We start from the raw sequence: 21872 nt of genomic DNA, 5'->3' as shown, positions 1-21872 counted from the left end.
ACCAAGCTAAATGAAGATGGTGAAGATGGCAGATATATTTATATATACACTTGATGAATTTCAACATTTTAGCATTGTCAATGTAGTTATGCCTGAAGAGTGTGCATATGTAGAGTGTCCTCTTGTACAAACGGCAATAATCGTTTGCCACCATCGTGTAAAGATCAGTCGTCTTCTTCCTCAATGCTTCCTTGCCGAATTTCTGTGGCTCTACATACGTGATCTGGTATAACTGATACGATTGGCTAAGAGCTATGTAATGGCTATGTAAACGGCTCTGGACGATTTAAACCACGCCTCCTCCACGGAAGAATGAATAGGTGGTCTCCAGACTATATCGCATTTGTGATATAGTCTGGTGTTAGCCTGGCTAGCTATATGCATCATTAAAAATAAAAGCCTATCTGTCATCTTATTGAATCTTTCACCAGAAATGAGTGCATTGCATTGACTGAAAAAAATAAGTATGCTGTTTGTATTAGTTTGAACACATTCTCTACTTAAGATCTGTTGATGAAATCAGTCTATGGACCATTACATAATTCAGAGTTTTTATTTTTCAAGTGCTTAATAAATGCCACTGCAACATACGTGCAGGTGCGGCTGGGGTGTGTGGCTTTGAAATCAAGATATTGGGCTTAGTGGTTGATAACTGTCAGCCATCGCAATGGACGATGATATCATCAGCACGAACCATTGATCATATGGGCACAAAATCCGCTACATCGCATATTAGCCCAAACCTATATGCTAGTATGCTGATTGGCATTTACCTCAGTAAGGGATTCCTTACAGAACCACTAGAACACAAGTCTTTTTTATCCAGTAGACTTCGTACTACCTTAATAAATTACACGTTAATCCTGACAAATTCTCTTAAGGAAGAAAACATCAGATGAATTGTATGATGGCTAAAAAAAAAAAAAGCTTCTGGAGCCTATATTGTGTTTAGTTATTCTTTTCAGCTGATATAAGCAAGAAACCTTTTCATCATGACACCACTGATTGGAACATAAAAGCCCAAAGGACAGTAATTATCTGCACATATGCAGGTGCAAACATGCCAATACTCTTATGCCATGCCACAAAAGTTTAATAAAGACGTTTTGGATCCTACTTTGATCCTGATCTTCGTCAGGTTAGAATGATCAAACAGAATCGAAGCTCAAAGGAAGTGCCTTTAAAAGTCTCATGTTAGGCAAACATGCCATGACATCGCAGACAAACTACGACACAGTAACCCATGAGCGTCGGTCCATCTGATACCAAGCAGTGCAAGTGATACACACCCTGCAGACACTAGGTCACATGCAGACAGACATATCTAGTCTTACATAAACGTTACAAGGAGACCCTGTAAGCCTGGGATTAGCTCCGCAACAAAGAGGCTTTTTGAACACCAGCCTACAGGCATCTTCTGCTGTATTCTTCTTAGTCTCAAGTCAGGCACTTTAAAGAATAGAAGAATCAAGGGGCTTGTTTCGGTCCATGTAAGAACTCTATGGAGTTAATAATACCTTGGTGTGATCTTCATTCTGTCCTCATATAGACAAGGCACACATACAAAACTAATGATACGTCATAGGTCAGAAAGCATCAAGGGGGGTAACTACGACAAGACAGATGTCAACAAGCTCTACCTTGTCAATTGGCATGACTTCACACTGTACCTTGCTTTCCTTCAGGCTAAAGCTTAAAGAAAAGTCTTCCAAGGTCAACTGTAGACAGGACTCCAATTGCTCAAAACATGCTAAAATCCCTCCAGCTTTAGATCCACATTGTGTCAGTCCAGGCAAGACTTCGGCCGTCCGAGCAAAGCTCAGGTCCCGAGTTCGAGATATTCTCCATCACTTCGTCTCGTCCTCTGATACTTCCACTGACTCTTCTTTATCTACAGTTCATATCTCAGCTATCAAGCCTTGTGCCTCTTAGAGCTCAGGCCTCCCAGGACGCAAACACTCATTGGATGACGGCGTGAGTGGAAGAAGGAATGCTGGATTGTCAGTGGCTGAGGGTGCAGCAAAGACCGGCCCCCTTCCATGCAGTTAACCCCGTCTGACAGGGCATAATCCCTGAGGCTGATCTTAAATCCACAATGACCCCACCTGCTCTCTCGCTCTTGCCACCGCTCATCTCTATTCACTTCCCCTCAAATATTCTTCATATCTTTGTTTTAAATCTTTTACTTTGTTAATTTTATGATTTTTACCATCTCCCTCTACATCTCTGTCATTCTCCACCTCTCCGTCACTCTCCAGAACATATGGACTCACTGTTTACCTGGAAAGACGACAGCAAATCGTCGAAAGGCGGTTAAAGCGAGAGCAGCTTTAAAGGCGATTGAGGAAGCCTTGTCAAACAACCTCCAGGGTTTATTTTTGTTCTTAGTGAGTCATAAATAAAAGAGGACTCACTTGGCAGCCAGACCTCGGACAACACTTACATCCAGCTACATTATGAAATCAGTCTGAATTAAAACCTAATTATACACACACTTTACTATAAATAACTCTCTACTAGTCCAGCTGATACGTAATTTTTAGGCTTTTTATCATATCATATGACTGAGTTACAAAAAAAGCTTATTAAAGATTTGTGACGAACATATGTACTGAGTGGGACATTTTAAGTGTTGAAAAATAACTAAGCTCTGCTTTCTTTTTTTCTTATCAAGTGTATGTGTAAAAAAGTGTATCAATGTATCAGTGATTAGTTCAAGCTGGTCGATAATATTGGCCAAGCCAACAAATCGATGAGGCTCTACTGACATCACTAATTTCACCTCTACTCCGTTTAAAGTACTTTTACTCCACTTTACATTTTAATAACTGTTGTTGGTTACAGTGTCCTGTTTTAAGGATGTTCTCTCCATGACTGCGTGGGTTTCCACATCCTCTGATTTCCTGACACAGTCCAAAGACATAGGCATAGGCAGATTAGGTTATAAAGAGAACTGGATAGAGTGTTGGAGGCGGGGCCCTGTTCATTCCTATGAAAGTTGCTCAGAAGTGAATGAAGCCAAAAAAGTTTGACTTCCAATTTAGCAGGGATTGTGACTTTCAAAAAAATGTATCTGCCATTTAAAAAAAAAGTCTCTTTCCCAATGTAAGTCTTTGGGAGGAAATTGGGCTTCTGAGCCCTATTTAGCATTAAATGACAGACGTGGAAATTATAATTCCACTGTTTTGCCACTATGTCAAATTGGCTTCAAAGCCTGGTGCTCTTCCTTGGGGCTTTGATATCAGGTTTAAAAAAAAGCTAAATTCTTGTCAGACAATAGTTTCCGCCAATGCATTCTGACTATTTTGTTCTCCACAGGAACTGTTAACAGACGCCTGCCCCAAAGTGATTGTTAAATACTACTCTGTCTACAAACAGAGACCAGAACACTTTGGATACCAGAATATTTTCCCATTGCATACAGATTCTGCATTCAAATGCAGAGATGTGTTTACAGAGATACAGCCCTGTGAGTGACTGGCAACCTGCCCAGGGTTTTCCTCTGAACACATGTCAGCTGGGATTAGCTCCAGGGGGCTTTCCCAGAGATCCCTGGCTAAAGCTAATGGATGGTTAGCATTAGCTAGTTACAGACACCATAAAACTAAAAAACACCTAAAATCAAGAAGAGAGTGGCATCTCTTCAACTTCATCAAAATTTGATTACTTTGAGGCTTTTAGAGAGTAATCACTTGTGCATAAATGTAGCACATTGGTCATTCAGGGGGGCAAACAATGAAAGGGGTAGAATTAAATGCAATTATGTTCAATCTGAATGTGAGAATTATCCTCTAGAAATCATGCATTTTGTTACCGAGCAGCAACAAGTTACTAAAATGGACTTTGAAAAATAACCAGGAAGCAACTATCGTCATAATGGATCTTCACACCTTAGCTGTGAATTTTCACACAACTCCTACAATCTTCTTCTCAATTCAGAAATAACTATATCAGTGCAACAGTCATCACCTTGTGACTCTACAGTTTGTACGTTTTCACAACAAACAAGTCCGACATTTATGACTGCCCCCGTCAAACTAAGACAGGATCTTTACACATTGGTCAAGATACAAACAAATCAAGGCATTCACTGTCATCGGTTTGACGCAAGTCCAAGGGGCTAGTAGAAGTGAAATCTGTTGCCATGGATACCCATTTTGTGCTGCAGGCAGTTGGCAGTAAAAAAAAAAAAAAAGCTTTCATGCGGTTTTGCTGATTCACAGATGCAGTTCTGGTTAGAAGGTGATGCCGCTGGACAGGAAACATTTATGCTTACATATTTGCTGCAGTTGTATCAGCACACACTCTCAGGATACTAACTGCCAAAGACACTATTTATTTTATTATACCGGTCAATTAGACAAAAAGCCTGCAGCACAAATGGGGTCTTCAAGTACTAAGTCTGTGTAGGTTGCATGAAGATATGTCTTACTCTGAATAAATATTCAGAAAAATCAAAAGTCAATCAATGACTACACTAACAGGCACAAATCAGCTACATTGAAGCAGAACCAGCTTTTATAGAAGCTATTGCAAGTGAATGTTGTTGTATTCACACATACTTCTATCACACCTTTGTGTGATGGGGAGTCAGACACTGTAAAGTGTGTTAATATGTTGTGTGGAGGTAAAAAAAAAAAAAAAAAACAGTGATGTGTTTGAATTTGTATGTTATGCTCACTCCCTCTTGTGGTTGGAAATAGGCGTACAGCCCTTTTAATAGAATGAAAAAAAGCACACTGAGCTGGTATAAATGTATTAATGCATATGGACTCTATGTGACCAAAAATGTAACCCTCTGAACCCCACAATGCATCCACAGGTTTGAAAGACATGTTTTCTTTTTTTAAAATTGCAAAAAATACATATATCATTGCCAGAAATTGTGAAACCAGAAATGACCTTCATTGATTCTCAAATCTCCGGCAGGTCCTTGAAAAAAAATGAAGGAAAGTGATCTGATCTAACTTTAACATTGTGATATTTTACCAAAATTAATTTATTAATTTATTTTATATGACATTTGCACTAACTAGATCCTGAAAAAGACATTACATTCTGCACTCCTCAGTGCAAAAGGAAATTCTATGTCCGTGAAACTTGGACTGAACTTTTTACACAGAGCAGAGAGGAGCGGGCGAGAAAGGTTGTAAAACGTCAAATAGTTCAATATGTATAGCATGTGAGGCCTTTTAAAAAAAAAATACTGGTAGCACTTGTGGGAACTTGAAAAATGTTGTACATGTTGTACATATAGACACATTTTTCTAAAAATAAATCAAAGAAATTCAACTAGTGTTTTCTTTTATACTTCATGGCATTATAACTGTGTTGTACTGCATACAAGCTATTTTTGAGTTTTCCCTATACTTCTAGCAATTGTGCTGTTTCAATATAGGTGCAGGGCAAGATAGTTAACAACTGAATGTGAAAGCCAACAAAGTGAGCATTGATGAGTCATATGTTTGCAATTACAGATTCCATTATTAGCTCAAGTATTTGCAGTTTTAGACTTGAACCAGTACAAGTTGCAGTACTCTGCATATTCCTGTTTTATCAAATCCAGCAGCAAAAAAAATGCCATCACAGCTTCCATTTGTGACCTGTGACACTAGCAGAGTGTGAAACCATAAAAGACATTTCCCCATGCTGTCATTAAAAAAACCTGATATGAATCTTTGAACAAATCAGATCCTGAGAAGATTTAAATCAAAATGTTGCAGTCCAGAAACCACAGCACAGAATCCACAAGAGGGCACTGTAACACAAGAACACGGTGCAGGCAGTGTGAGTGGTGATGTAAGACCCTGGCCAAATCTACCCTTGAGCTTATTTCTAGACAGTCATACATCCTCTTTTTAATGTGTTCCTAATCTGTGGTATGTTGATCCACAGTAGCATGACTATCATAAGACCACAATGAGTGTCAGTAAAACAAAATTAGACAATTTCCAATATCACAGCTAGCTTCTGATGACCTCTTGAAACAACGAGCACAAAGGTTGAGGACAACAGGCTTTAATGCAGCAACATCAAGAAGAGTGTGATGATGAGGCAGCTCAGCTGGTCTCAGGTTTACCATGAGAGCAAATACTGATTTACAAGTTATTTTGGCTTGAAGGTCACACAGCAGCCATGATAATCGTATGTGTACTGCATATATAACATTCGATATCACAGAATTACAAAAGCAGCAAGAAATACGAGGACATAAAACTGATCATTCTGTAGGTTTGTGGCTGTGCATCAGCAGACAGACAAACTGAGAACCTCTCATCGAGTGAGTATGACTCATTGTTTCTCCACCAGGAGTGTCTGGGAAAGGTACAGTCCAAACACAGCACCGACAGCTGTCCTGAGGCTAGAATAGCTAAATAAAGCTTTCTTAAATCTATGAAAACCTAAATCAAGATATATATGCAAGTGTGTCAGTAGGGGTTTGTTGACAGTATGTTTTCATTGGAGGCATGCAGCTAGTGCTCTTATCTGGAGCATCATGTATTGAGTGAGCAAGTGGGACTTTAGGGGCTTGTCCATGTTTAGTGAGACACGTGACTGCTGCTGCACTGGTCCAGTATGTGACCTTTCTGTTAAGTGACAAGCACTCTGACCATTCAGCAGCACACTAATATTCACATGTCTTATCAGGACAATTACTGCAGAAGAACTGGAGTTCAGTCTAATCAAGTAGAAAGTGTCATTATTTCTAATGGCCAGCAGGGGGCAACTCCACTGGCAGCAAAAACAAGTCGATTCTGTAGACATCTGTAAGAAAATGACCCCACTTTTCACTTGATTCATTTGTAAACTGCGTTCCCGTGTAGAGGTATGGCAGCACCAGGGTCATGTGATGCAACTGTGGTGATGAGGTCATCACAGTCATCACCACAAGCTTTCACAAGCGTACCCAGTCAGGATCTCTGATTGGTAGACAAGTCAGAAAGGTTTTAGTTTTAAAGCAATTTCTTATAACTGTTGCCAATAACAGCAACTCTTGGCAAAGAGTGGCATTGATGAGATAATACTAAATGTTAGACTGTAGTTATAATAGTAGCATAAGAAGAGAATCCTAAAGTAACCTTGCTGACTCTGTAATGTCAGTCAAACAATACTATCCATCTAAAGCTTGCTAACATTAGCTACCATTAGTCACCCTAAGCTATTGGTTATACCTGGTGAAGACTAGCAATAAATAGCTGAAATAGCTGAATGTGAACATTTTATTTGATCACAAAATTTTGTAGACAAATGTGTTATTTCCTAGAATTTAATTTTAAACAGTCTAACTTTAAGCTTTAAATGTTGAATTTAATTGAATTTCATTAAAAGAGAAATAAAGGTAAAGCAAATAAAAAATATCAGGATAGGATATTATTTTGTGAGTTAAAAAAGTGTTTCTGTCACAAAGTTAAACTAAGAGCAGAAGAGTGAAGAGTATGTTATGACTATGTTGTTATATATGTAATGAATAGTGTATATTATGCTCAATTCACCATTACAACAGTTAAACATGGACAAAGTATTCAATTTGTGTAAACCAGTGAACAGCAAATGAGAACATTTCTTACTGAAATATGTTGAATTGGAAATACAGCTCTGTCGCTCATAATACATTAAGCCTATTTTTACTTGAAGAAAGACCATGGCCACTATTTGTGAATACAAGTGTGAGTCAAAAATGTCTAACCCCTCCCTCTTTGCCGTAAACAGGGGGTGCAAAGGAAGTGTGTATCTTACCATGGCTGTAGCTGACCCCCGGGCTGAGGCTAGAGGGGGTGGCAACATGCTCCCTGTTGGGTGTTTGGAGGCCTGCCTCCTTCTCCCTCTCCCTTTCCCTTTCCTTGTCCCGCTCCTTCACCTGGCGCTGGCTCATCCTGCCTGGGGTCAGAAGGACGGTGTCATCCCCGCACACTACAGCAGCTACACGCGGAGAGACAGATAGAGGGAGCCAGGGGAATGGAAGGAAAGTGAGGTGAGAGATGAAAAGGAAGGATGTGAGAGTGAAGATCAGATGCCATTTTACATCAGATCAGAGAACACCTACAGACAGCCCTCTTGTGAAGCGTCTGCTAGTTCTGTTTCATAACCCACTTTGATAACTTATATAACATTTGTTTTCATCCATGTCTTATTATTGGAAAAAGAGGTGTTCATGAGTGCTGATAAGCTCAATATGTGAGCTTGTCCCTTATCACTCCACCTTGTTTACCTGGTGCTAATGAAGCAAGCAGGCATGTTATTCCTAGGAGCTTGTGTTGGTTGGCAAAGGACCAAAATAAAAATTAATCTATTGAATTAAACAAAGGTTTTATCTTTGTTTAAGGAGACATTCCATTACCAGTTAATTCTACTATCTCCACTAGCTGTAATCTATGTTAGCTCTGCTAGCTCCATTAGCTGTTAGCTATTTTGCCCTTTAGCTCTGTTAATTCTACTAGCTCCATTAGCTGTAAACTCTGTTAGCGCTATTAGCTCCATTAAGTGTTAGCGCGTTTGCTCTTTTAGCTCCTTTAACTCTATTAGCTCCATTAACTATTAGCTTTTTTGCTCTTTTAGCTCTGTTATTTCTAATGTAACTTATAGCTAATGGAGCTAGTATTATTAGCTCCATTAGCTAACTTTCTTGCTCTTTTAGCTCTGTTAATTATACTGTAACTTATAGCTAATGGAGCTAGTTCTATTAGCTCCATTAGCTAGCTTTCTTGCTCTTTTAGCTATGTTAAAGCTAACAGCTAATGGAGCTAATTAAATCAGCTCAGTTAGTTTCATTAGCTCTGTTCATTCGAATAGTTCAATTAACTGTTCATTAGCTCTGTTAAGCACACACTTGAAGGCCCATCCGCTGCTATATATATAGTTTTTAGCTCAATTAGCTTAGCTACAACCTTGACACAAGAAAGGGGTTATTGCAAAGTATATATTTACAAAAACAAGTTTCCCACAGCATCATGTGTCTTGTTTTTCCACTGTATTTATTTTAATATAGGTCGCAAAGAATTTGTAAAATGATGTATTTGGTTTTTATCAAGTTTTTCACAGCATCACAAGTTTCTAATCAGGATTGTATTTTAAATAAAGTCCTTATGAAAGTAATCATGAGTGATTCTTACTGAAAATACATTCTAATTGCGGGTTCAATGAAAAATTTAGCTTGGTGTGTGATTGTCTTTTTAATTAAGCAAATAAACAAGCTTCTAAAGCCTGGTTTGCACATACACAAATACATATGGTAACAAAGATACTATATAATCCACATCATAATCCAGTGACGCCTGTGGCTTTCTATTTTATCAGACAGCAGAGTGTGTTCAGCAGTTGAGTTGCTGTGGATTTGTTCTGCACATGCAGCTGTGTTGGTATGAATAAACCTTATACACATGCACACGATTCCCAGCAGACAGTTTACAAAAGCAAAGTAGACAGTAGTTGAGAAAGAACCCCATAGACAGAAACCCATATGTAACCATGTGTACCGTACATGGTGGGACACTTTCCCAGAATGCACTGCTAACTCACTTATATCGCAGAAGAGTTTAAAGGTTTAAAGGTTTGAATGTCCAAAACAGCAGTTTCTGTTTTAAAGAAAGCAGAGGTTCTACAGACAGACGGATTAATAAAACTTGAATGATTGAAAGTACAAAAAAAGCCCCAAGCTTAATTTATGTCAGACAGACTGCATGCAAATGCTGCTCCATGGCAAACTGCAGTTAATGGTTTATTAATGAGGAGGACCCTCGCTGAATAAACCTAGGCGCTGGCAGAGCAATCAATAGAACAATCAGGAGCCACAAGGCAGTTTAAGTACAAAATAACCACAGAAAAATAAACACATTAAAAGAACATTTGTCAGAGAAAATTGTGGAAAATGGGTGTATTAATATTAGCTCTTTACCTTACTTTAAATAAACAAACTCCCTCAATTTCAGTGTACCCCTAAATACCAGCTCTGACCCTTTCCCTGACGGTGTGCACTGCCCCTAGCCCTTCCTCTGAAAGGTCACTGGCTTACCGGAGGTGGCATGGTGCTCTCTCAACTCTGCATGGTGCTAGCAGGGGGAAAGGGTGGTGACAGAAAAAGAAAAGCACAAGAAGGAGGGAAAAAACAGTGACAGTAGGGGAACACAGAGAGAACAAGGAACAAGGAGAGTGAGAAGGATTGGGAAAGTGTGTCAGAGATTTTGGATAAAGATTAAAGGAGGGGAAGGGTAGAGGAGGGGGGTCCACCGTGTGTTGTTGACCAGATGTTGGCAGTGGAAGGTTTGCGTGCAGCAGGATGGACGATAGTGGGCGGCATCAGCGACAGCAGCAGCAGGAGAAGCCGCAGTCACACAGGACCACAACAAATAATAAGAAAAGAGGAGACAAGAGACAGAAAACAAAAGAAAAAAAACAGACATTAGTTTAACCAAAATGTGAACAGACATAACTTGACACAAAACTGGCAACACATCTGGATGATGGCAGAGATAATGATGGGGGATTGGGTAATACAAGAGGATTGAATGATGTGACAATACCACTCTACCTACACACACTTACTAGCGGACTAGCTTACAAGAGCAATAGCACAACTGAAACAACCCTAAAAGATTTGGCTATAACTGTAAATTCTGGATTTCTTCATCAGATAGAAGCTGACTGTACCATCCAAATAAAATTAACAAAAAATTTAATGTTTAATTTAGTACTACAACTAATTACTCAACCTGTTGATTATTATCAAATAAGACAAAGGACCCTATTCAAATGATGGGCATGGTCTAAAGTGCATGGTGCAAACATCTAGGACATGTCCAACTCACTTTCGCTAGTTAGGCAGCGCATAAATTGGGCAAAGAGGTTGGATTTAATCTCCTAATTAATCTGAGGTGTGTTTTGGGTTTTATATGAAATAAATAAATCAGAGTGTCAACTTTCATTACCTTTAAAAAGGTGTGCCTGCATCTGGTACATTCTTAACATGGCGGATTCTGTAAATGTAGGAAATGAGCAGTTTTCGGCCTCCCCGCCTCCCAATCCTATGTCCCATCAACACTTCAACACACTTGATTTTACTGCATAGAGCAAATGCACGAATAACCTATTTAACTGAGGAGGTGGAACGCTGCTGCACGTCCCTGTGTGTGGTATATGATGCACGGGTCAGCTCTGAATCATCTGAATCTGCATGTAAGCATAACTCATCCACCCCACACCCACCCGAATGAATTGTTGTCTCGGAATTAGAGACCTGCACATGATCATTTCACCCCCTCCTACTAGTCCCTGTAGGCAATGCTGATTTTTAAATTATGCATCATATTGATGTATGGTGGTATGATGTGTGGTTTAATGATTACAAAGATTGCTTTGGCAGTCCTTGGCCTGTCCTTGGCCTAGAGTTTAGGAATCAGGCTTGTGACCGGGGGGTTGCCGGTTCGAATCCCCGGACTGACAGGTCAAGGACTGATGTGCCCTTGGTGCCATTGGTGGGTAAAAAGGATGGGTTAAATACAGAGGTTGAATTTCCCAATTGTAAAAAGGGATTAATAAGGGAATCTTAATCTTTCAGTAATTGTTTACTTTTCAATGCGCTCCATAATGTCACTGCAGAAAATGTTGCGGGACAGTTAGTCAAGGGATCACAAAAGTCGTTAGGTTTCATCCTCTCAGTCCCATGTATGTCTGTAAGACATGTCATCACAAATCATCCAATAGTTGTCAAGACATTTAACGAAAAACCAAACATGTCAATGTTGTGGTGGCACTGAATACTGCAGTTTGGACCAAAGCGGTGGATTAACTGTTGGTTAACCCATCAATACATCCATACAGCAAAAGCAGCTAAAATAACTCAGCAATTGTCAATTTTGTTTATAAATTATTTTCTGCCAATTGACAATCAATTAATCCATAAATTGTAATTATAATCAATTGTATTATTTTTATTATTGTCTGCCTGTCCCAGTGCATTTCAAAAAGCATTTGTCTCCTGCTTTAACACTCAGAGTATCAATTCTGTTGACATTGGAAGTCCACTATTCAAAGTTCACATTTTCATTTACAGTTCCCATCTCAATTAATCGAAAGAGCTGTAAGCACAGCACCACCTAATGATGTTGGGACAGTGAAGCTTCGTGAAGCATTTGCTTTATTTTTTGACCCCACTAGATGGCGGCCTTGCCTTTAAAAAAAAAAGGCTTCAGCAATGTTAATTGAGTGTGTTTTCAGCCCTTTGTTAAACAAAGAGCGCCATCTCTTGGGCTCCGTAAATGAAGCAAATGCTTCACGAAGCTTCATTGTCCCTTCACTAGTGCCACCAAAAAATTAATTAACTCCAGCCCATAGAGCAGCAACAGGAGCTCTCATTGTCCAGATGTTCCCACACACCTCAACCTCATCACCTTTGCTCACCCTGGCCATCCTCTGTCCTGCAATCAACAGAAGCACTTAAGCAGTAACCACACTTACATTCTCAATCATCGTCATCTCTCACCTACAAAATGTCACCACATTAGAGAATATTTCTAATCTCTCCATCCTTATATCAGGGCAACACTTGGTTCCATGGAACGGCCAATTTACCAACATCCTAATTAGCACATGATCCGTATGGCTGCCGAGGATATCGTGAAAACGGGCGTCATACCTTGATCGACCCTGGATCGCCTTAATCCACAGTCAGACCAAACACAATGACAGGCAGCACAGTAAGGAGAAAGACATAGAAAACATTGCCACTGATTGGATATTGCTCAGTTAATCAGGATGGGGAAAGCAAACTAAGTTCTGATTGGCTAGGAACCTTAGAGCCACTGTCTGAGAGGATAGACAATACTAAGAGCTGCTTACAACAATAAGGCGAACGGATTAGGAAACTGTCACCGAACGTCAGAGGTCGATTACCAAAGCTTTGTGGAGAGGCATCTACACAGTGGTTTTCTAATTTAATCTTGGCTCAACTAATTTTCTCTCAGTGGGAAAGCGTAGTTTCACTTTGGCTACTTCCTCTAGGTTATAAAACACTAACAGAGTCACGGGGGCATCGAGGGTAAAGGAGTTTGTGACTGGAAGGCTAAAAGGACTCTGAGTTCTTCCTCAATAGTCAAAAGATTCAAATTAGCAATCTTCTGCTTTCAACCTTTTCCAGCCTGTACGATAATGCTGCCATCCATGATCGATAGCCTGAATCTAATCCCAGAAGCAAGACCATCAGAGACCTCTGTTTTGGTTTTTAGAAAAAAATCCTCAAGGCAACTGTTGCCAATTTCCTTGACTGACGTATGAACCGGACGTTCAGGCTCTTTATAAAGGCCTCACCTGATGATTAGTGCTGTTTAATTATGCAGATGAGTGTGGGGGTGGGAAGAGACTGACAGCGAGACAAAGTGAAGGACTATGAATAATCTCAAAGTGTCACTGATAAAAATATCAATTGTGACAAAGCTGCCTGAGAGAAGTTTAACTGGTACAGTGTAGTGAGACACAGTTGGATCACTTCATGTGGCAGGCCTATATTAGCACTTGAAAAGCCTTCTTGACTATACATTGCCAATCAAGCTGTGTAGGCTGGTGGGTGACTCGACTGTAGGGGTGGAGGGGTGGATCTAAATGCATGACAGATCAATAAAAGGGTTCTTTCTGGTTCAACTTTGACTCATCCATTCAATACTTGCAGACATGTCAGGGAAAAAATGTTTCATTGACTGTTTTATAAAAGCGACAAGTTTTAAAAGTACAGTTTCTTTTATGATTCTTTCTTTTCAAAAGCATTTTTTATTGATTTTCAACCACTGTTTATACTACTTGCTGGCGTCTGCTTGGACAATGCGTTCCACAGCACAGTACATTGCTACATTACCACTTGTAGCGTAATGGCTGTGCAGACAAGTCCGGATAAGTCTGCACATTCACAACAAATTGGAGGTATTTGTTTACACAGAGCCTATTCTGATAACAAAATTTACATTACGCAGACAGAAACAGATACTTCTATAACTGAAGAGATAAGACCACATACTCATACCAAATGGGTGGTATGAGTATGTGGTGTTATCGCTTTACTGCTTCAGTAAATCTAAATAGGACTGCGAGGGTTGTTTTGTTGGGTCAGGTTGAATTGCACAGTTTCATTTTCAGAGTGAGAAAACATGTTATAATACATTTCTACAGAATGAGTCCAGCCAGCCAATACATTTGGACAGATAAACAATTAGCATCCATATCGCAGCTGGGATTCTGTTGACCGTTTTTATAACAAGATCTCCAACCTAAACGTAAGAATAGGTCGTCTGTCAATACCACCCAAAATGGCCCATATATGCGTGTTGCTGGTACGGAGCAATGCAGGGCGTTCTAAAAATAGTGCACGCCATTATACATACACGTAAGGTTTCGCTGTTCAGCGTCACAACGCTGTTCTCACAACGCTGTTCTCACAACGCTGTTCTCCTGGGTGAAAGTCCGGGGTTTGTTTGACTGGCCACCCCAACTGCAACTTTTGTGCTTCACAGTCCGCCTTGCCGTCATTCATAAATACATAATTACTACAGCCGCTAGAGGGTGGGGGAGGACAGTCTCAAACATAAATATGGGTTGTATTGAACTGCTTGAAGAAACAACCTATTGGGTCATTTTTAAGGGGAGAACAGTCTGTTTTTTAAATTGAACTAAAATGGCCCTCGGAGAGAGCACACCTTCACCAAAACCAATGGTGCATTCACAAGCTCCTTGAATGGTCCCATTTCAAGAGTTGATAAGTTGTTGTTCTGACTTTGGTGTGTTAATAAAGTCTTTATATGGAAACGACATGGATGCTACAAAAAATATGTGTTGTATTTTATTTCTCTGAGCATTTAAGCAATATATGATAGCTTTTTCCAGTATGAGCGTGACAAAACAGAGTACAGGAAATGATCAGGTGATGCCACATCATGTAATGTCAGTGAAGGTGAAAAATAATGTGTGTACCTGCCCTGTGATTTGGATCCTCCCTAAATGTAACAGGTTCTTCCTTGGACTATGCTACATTCTTCCACTAAGTTTCATGAAAATTGGACAAGAAAGGTTCCCATAATCCTGCTGACAGACAAATAGACAGAAACCAAGCCAAGAACGTAATGAATGGGTAGCACATGTAGCAGACAAATGAGCTAAAAATGTCTCCCCATATGTTGTCAGAGAGGAACTGTCCATAAAAGCTGCTTTTATTTTGGTTTAATGGGCACATTTCAGGCCTGATATGAAATCATAGAGAACAGATATTGATCCTTTGGTTAATGGATTGAAGGCAAGCACTAGATCAATAAAAGTGATGTAGGTGCCATGGGAAAGCAGGATATTTGAGACAGCACAGTGTCGGATCTGTAAATATCAAAAAGTGGGCCTTCGGCAGTCCAACCTCCCGGACAGCTGATCGAATGAGGCAAAGCAGTTTTGAGCTCCAGCTGCTTTTTATTCAATTCAGGAGTCTGGGCTTGGGCATGTTGCCTGTCAATTTTTTTTTTTCAAGAAGGACATAATCCAACCCATTAAATATGCTTTCAAGGTAGCCCAGACTGTTAAGCAACACATTTGTGAAGGAGAGTTAGAATTGAAGAGAAGAAGTTATTTGCCATTTGCTCCTCCATTAATGTTACGAACCTCCCATTGGATAGTAGAGTTGCATTGAAACACCGATGTCTCTTTATACAAGAAATACCACAGAGGGACAATATCAAGTTAGAGGGGTGTTATTATTTATGATAATACTTTGGTGAGACCAGGAGCAGACCTGATGGATTCATTTATCAATACATGAATTAAAATGATATTTTCTGGTCTGTGAACATGCAAGGAAATAAATAAAATGTCGAACCAGTCACCTCAATATTCACAGTCATTTAAAAAGCATTTCATAGCTGTGTGACTGCTAAAGTAGCACACTCACACAGCAGGTCTGCCCACAGACACTGAGAAAGATGACAGCTGACAATCGTGTTGTTTGTTTTAACTAAATCTAGGTTTCCATTCCCAGTCCCATGCACACTGCAACCACATATCTGTTAGACAGCAGTTACGACTGTTAGTACCTGCAGGTAGTGTGAACCAGTTTTCATGAATCTGAAAATCAAAAAGCAGGTCTTAGACAAATGAGAATTAATTGAACAAGCAATGGCAACAGGATGTTGGTGAGCGTCATCACAGATGTAGAAAATATAGAAAGTAAGGCTGGACATGACAGGTATTGTTTAAATAGAAGATACTTGTAATACAATCCAATAATGGTGAGCAGGCTGCTGTGTTTGATCAAGGCGGCAGCGGACTCAAAGCAAATAGACTCACAAAGTCTGCTCACACGTTTAGATCCTGCAATGTGTAGTCTGTTCTAGCATAAAGGACAAAATATAATAGATATGCAACGTAAGGCCTATGATTCAACCTTGACTGCTGGTGTTTTTATACAGGTTAGCAATTATTGAATCCACGCTCTACCTTAGAACAAGTCAGTATCACAGCTGTTATATTCCTATTCTGTTTGTGAATGTCGGACAACCTTGCCAGGATTAACAAAGGTAAAATAAATACAGAACATCTCAAGGTTCAGTTTGGTCTAGTTCTCCTTCAGGGAAAAAATAGTAAAAGCTGTATTTAAAGACAAGGTGACATTTTGCTGTCTGAGCATAGGGGGATTTTTTTCCTGCCTTTTTATCTTGCTTTCACACCAACGCTAGCAGCCTGCTGTGTCAATGACATGACATACAAGGACGGTGGAGGAGGTGTTCTGAACTAAAACTGAAATATCTCATTTTCTGTCTGAAGCAGGAAAAGCGAAAGTAGAGAGGGGAGTAATGGTGAAAAAACAGCTGGGGGGTTTTCCATTTTGAGAGAAGCAGTTTTTGTGGGCCACATGGGAGTTTTTTATTTTTTATTTTACGTGGACAAATAGCAATTTTGCCTTCAATATCTGTGCTTTGATCGTCACATTTTATAGGCATTGTGGTCCTGCATTGCTTCTGTTTGGCATCTTGTAAAGTCTTACAAAGGGACTGTTCCCAGGGTTAGTTGTTTAACAGGCTAACCACTGACATGCTGGTGCTAGCCAGCCAAAATAGCTTCTATATTCTTTGTACTGTACTGTGCACTCTCATATTTTACTAACATATTCATTTCCACACTAGCACATAATTTCTCTACATGGCAACTCACCTAAATAGGTTTAGGGTAGTATACAGGATACTGATGGATGGATTGATAGACATTTGGATTAATATATTGACACATAGTAGGGCTGTACATAGGCCTGTCATGTTAATTACTATATCAACTTATCATTCGATATATAAAATGGACACAATATTTTTTTCTGGACTTGATATATTGTCATTTAAATGTATGTTTGTTTACATAAGCCATAAACATTTTTCGCCAGTCACGCTGCTGTTTTCCCTCTCATGTCAGTCAGCCTGCTCGCTGTTGGAGGCTAAAAGTGGACGCATTGAGGTTGTTATGCAGACTTTTTGTTTTTCCTCTTTTTTGTTTTGTGTTTAAAGTAATGCTGCAAATGTTTGACAGGCAGTATGAATTACCCAAAAGAACCCATATTTCCCAAGCAGCAATTCCAGCTGTTTACATGTTATTTATAATATAAAGTAATATAATTCAAATTTTTTATGTCAGTGCATTATTATTGTTAACAGAGCCGGAGAGTCTATTTTTTCTTTTGATTGTAGTTTATTTATTTATGTTTTATTTATCTAGGATATCTTAATATTTCTTTTCCACAATTCAATTAAAATGTTTAATATTCTTGAGATTTAAAAATGAATTGCTGTTGAAAAGGCTGCTTTGGATTATTATGCTCTAATATCATTATATCAGGGGCATAAAATGGCTTTAAAACAACATCAACAATACTATTATTTATCATGATAGTTTCTGGGAAAATATATCGTCCTAAAAATTTGTTATCATGACAGACTTAGCTCTACAGAATGCCATTTTTTTACTTTTACTTTTTTTTTTACACACTGTGTCTAACGTAAAAAAAACAATATACAATGATTTTTAAATCCTTTGCAACCTACATTCAATGGAATACAGTACAAAGACAAAATATCTCATCTGATGCATCTGTTGTTATTTACGTTTCACACATCATCCCAAGTTTTTTTACGAATCAGGATTGTACACTTGAAGCTTCTTTGAGGTTTTCAAATGAAGCATTGCATGTCTGTTGTCTTATGTTATGACATCATTCCCACACACCTTAAACACAGTCTTCAATTTGAAAATGTTTTGATTGGATTTGATTTGTTTTAAGAGGGTTAGGGGTAGCATGAATCTGAAATAAACATGCATTGTGAAAGTGAATAAGGGCTTAGAACATAATGATATGAGTATATTATGATTATGCCCATTGTTAATTATGTCTCAAAAGTTGTTGCAGCAAGTTTTGGGTTGATACCATTTATTACACAGATTTGGTGCAGAACTTCACCATAATAGACCACTAAAGAATTGATAAATGACACAAGTTGCCACATTTGAATGTTGATTTAATAGTAAATAATAAGCTACAAATATATCAAATTCTATCAAAATCAACATTAAAATATACATCTATATGTGAATAGCCACTGTAACAGTGATTACCCCCATCATATCCAAGCTTCCAATGCTCTACAGCAAACACTGCCTTAAACACAGCACACGTTCTCTTCCCCTGAAAAGATGAAGAGTGCTTACGCAGGATAAAATGCCATGACATATTACATAATGTTTAAACATCACTCGCAGCAGATTTCTGACCCACTTTCTTTTAGTAGCAGGGAAAGAAGAGATAACAACAACATCTTTTTTCCTTTTTTATACATATCTGAAGGGCACCTTCTGCTATTTATTCAGCTGAGAATCAAAACATGTTGATATGAAGGCGAAACCTAAATGCTGGTCGAATACTCAATGGACTGTCCTTAAAAAAGAAAAAGAAAAATATACCTAACAAATCATTCATCCAAGTCTGTGTTCACAAATTGTTGTAGAGGTCATTAATACAGAGATACAGATTAATACAGGAGACTTAGAAAGGTAAAGAAAATAATATAGAAATGCTCAAAAGGAAAAGAGAGCAGCATCTATCTACGTGTAGGTGCTAGACTGCTGCTGAGCAGCTGAGTCATCACTGGCAGCTATTTGTTTAGCCAACACTAAGACAGTACATTCTCAGATCCACTGTTGGAAACAAACATTATCATTTCAGTTTGATTGTTTACTCTTTTGTACACTCAAACTATATAGTTTCTCTAAATACAGGTGGGTAACAAACTCAACATTAAGTAACAAAGAGCTAGATGTACTACTCACTAGATGGGTAGGTTACCAAGGAGGTAGTGGGTATACTCTATATATTCCAATGGCTTTTTGTCTGATAGGTGGGTATCCTGTAAACCACCAGAAAAAGAAGTGGGTATACTCAAGGGATTGGAATAATTAATCGATGCTCAATTAGTTGTCGTTAAGATTTTGGTCAATCACATGGAATTTTTAATGGATCTTTGTGTCTGTGACTGTATCAGTATCACTGAACTGAAATACGGCCGATTGTTTAGTTCTGCGGCTGAACATGAATAAGTCAATGAGCTGAGAATTAAGCTCCCTGTTTAGTTGTTTTCTTCTGTATTTTGTGTTTGTGTGTGTCTAATTTCCTGTCATGTAAAGCGACTTTGAGTACCTTTAAAAGCGCTATAAAAATGTAATGTATTATTATTAAGTTAAAAACTATGATAACCAATAACTCTGCCTTTCACTGTAACTGTTTTTAATGTTTTTGCATGTGTTTTGTCTGTACTGTTGTGTTTTCTCTGTACTCTCGACATCATTGTAAATGATTCCTCGAGAAAATAAATAAAGGATAAATGAAAAATGAAATGAAAGTTGGATAAAGCTACAGTTTGCAAACTGAAAGCTACAAAAACAATTATAAAACAGAGAAATACAAGAGTATTAATTTGAGCAAAACTAGCTTACTGTATCAAACCTTGATAGCGTGAATTACTGCCGTTTACGTTTAACTGGATCCAAAACTTATTTAATTACAAAACACATTTAAATATGTAAGATTACTGTGAAAACCAACCTCATGCCTCTTCGGGGGGCTAAAACATAAAACATTGAACTCCTTGACGTTATCTTTACAGTATAATCTCACTTGAGTTAGTTTTATGATGGACAGGATCAAGTGTGTTTTCGTCCTTTCAAAATAAAAGCATCCATTATCAAGCATCAAATCTTTAAAGCCACAGACTTGGCATATGTCAGCAACAAGTGAGCATTTTTAAAAAAAGTTAAACTTATATAACTACAGTTTTTGTGTGTGAGAGAAATTTCTTCTTCCATGTTGCGAATTGGTAGTTCTCTGAAGAAATACGGAGAGAAGCCACCATGTTTGTTCCCTGCCGATCATACATTCTGGTCTTATACCATGAGATGCTTACATGGACAACAGATGTGCTACTAAAACAACAAAAGACAGTCATAAACCAAACAGCCTTTCCCTCAGGATATAACTGCCACAGCCACTCAAACGTTGACCACTCAACTGACATGCAGTCTTGTACAAACAGCACATACCCTCACCTAAATCAATACTTTCTCCAAGAGATTTTCCATTTCCCACACGAGCAATGTTTACATTAACATGTCAGTTTGTGCAGCTTTCACTTTAACCTGCATTGATTACCTGCAAGCCTACAATAAACACAATTCTAACATATGAGGTAAGTCCTTAAAAGGTTGATATGCCAAATGTGTCAGCAAACAGTGGCCTATTTACACTTGTAGACACTAAAATGTTCTGTATAACTGATCGGAACTACAGTCTGTTTGATAATTGATCGCTATGAATGGTCGGTTTGTTGTTTGATCCATTCTTAAAGGGATAGTTCAGGATTCTCGACATTAAGTTGCCAGTAGTGTAGTGGATGCAAAGCGATTAGGGATGGGCGTACGGGAGAAACCTGCCAACTCGATTATCTAAAACATTAACGATCATTTCATCGATTAATCGCTGCATGTATCCATGGGCAAAATAAAAGGTATATACAGTACTATGCAAAAGCCTGTTTTGATAACGGACGCTTTTATTTGGAAAGGACGAAAAGAGACTTGATCCTGTCAATCGTAACTAACACAAATGAGATTATACTGTAAAGATAACATCAAGGAGTTCAATGTTTTAGCTCCTGAAGAGGCATGAGGTTAGTTTTTACAGTAATCTTGCATATTTAGGTGTGTTTTGTGTTTAAATAGGTTTTGGATAAAAATTAAACCTAGTAATTCATGTTCGCAAGGTTTGATTCAGTAAGCTAGTTTTGCTCTTGTATTTCTGTGTGTTTTATAATTGTTATTGCAACTTTCAGTTTGCAAACTATAGCTTTATCCAATTTAATTCTCAGCTCATTAGCTGGTTGGTGTACGGCCGCAGAACTTAACGATCAACTGTGTTTCAGTTCAGTCATACTGATACGCAGTTATAGGTAAGATTAAAAAAAAAAAAATAGACAGATCGATTAAAAATTCCACGTGATCGACCAAATTCTTAACGACCATTAATCAATAATCGATTAATTATTCCCATCTGTAATAGCAATAAGTTTACTTTCTGAGCTCTGGTGTTGGAGTTCTGGCCGGTTCTGATTGTAGAATAGATAGATCTGACAAGCTGGCAGGATCACTAAACTACAAGGTTTTACTCAAACTACATGTAGACGAAAATGTCTCCTGTTCCACCATAAAACAATGGTCCTCATAAAATATAATAACAGCTTATTGCCATTGTCATCATATTGCCAGAACCATCCACAACACCGGAGCTTGAAAAGTGAGCTAATAGCTTTGCATCCACTGCACTACTA

General features: G+C 38.6%; 1 protein-coding gene across 1 annotated transcript in view; it reads right to left on the bottom strand.

Annotated features, from left to right (window-relative positions):
* Positions 1-21872, bottom strand: part of osbpl8 (oxysterol binding protein-like 8) — a 121387-nt gene that overhangs the window by 48332 nt on the left and 51183 nt on the right. Inside the window, exons 3-4 of the mRNA XM_059325558.1 lie at positions 10010-10046; positions 7738-7920 (exon numbers count right to left, since the gene is read on the bottom strand). Coding sequence (XP_059181541.1) covers positions 7738-7920; positions 10010-10046 — 220 coding nt within the window. The remainder of the gene's footprint in view (positions 1-7737; positions 7921-10009; positions 10047-21872) is intronic.

This window comes from Centropristis striata, chromosome 22, assembly GCF_030273125.1.
Source record: "Centropristis striata isolate RG_2023a ecotype Rhode Island chromosome 22, C.striata_1.0, whole genome shotgun sequence".
Taxonomy (NCBI): Eukaryota; Metazoa; Chordata; class Actinopteri; order Perciformes; family Serranidae; genus Centropristis; species Centropristis striata.
Note: the sequence above shows the minus strand (reverse complement) of the source record. Positions and strands in the feature narration are given on the sequence as shown.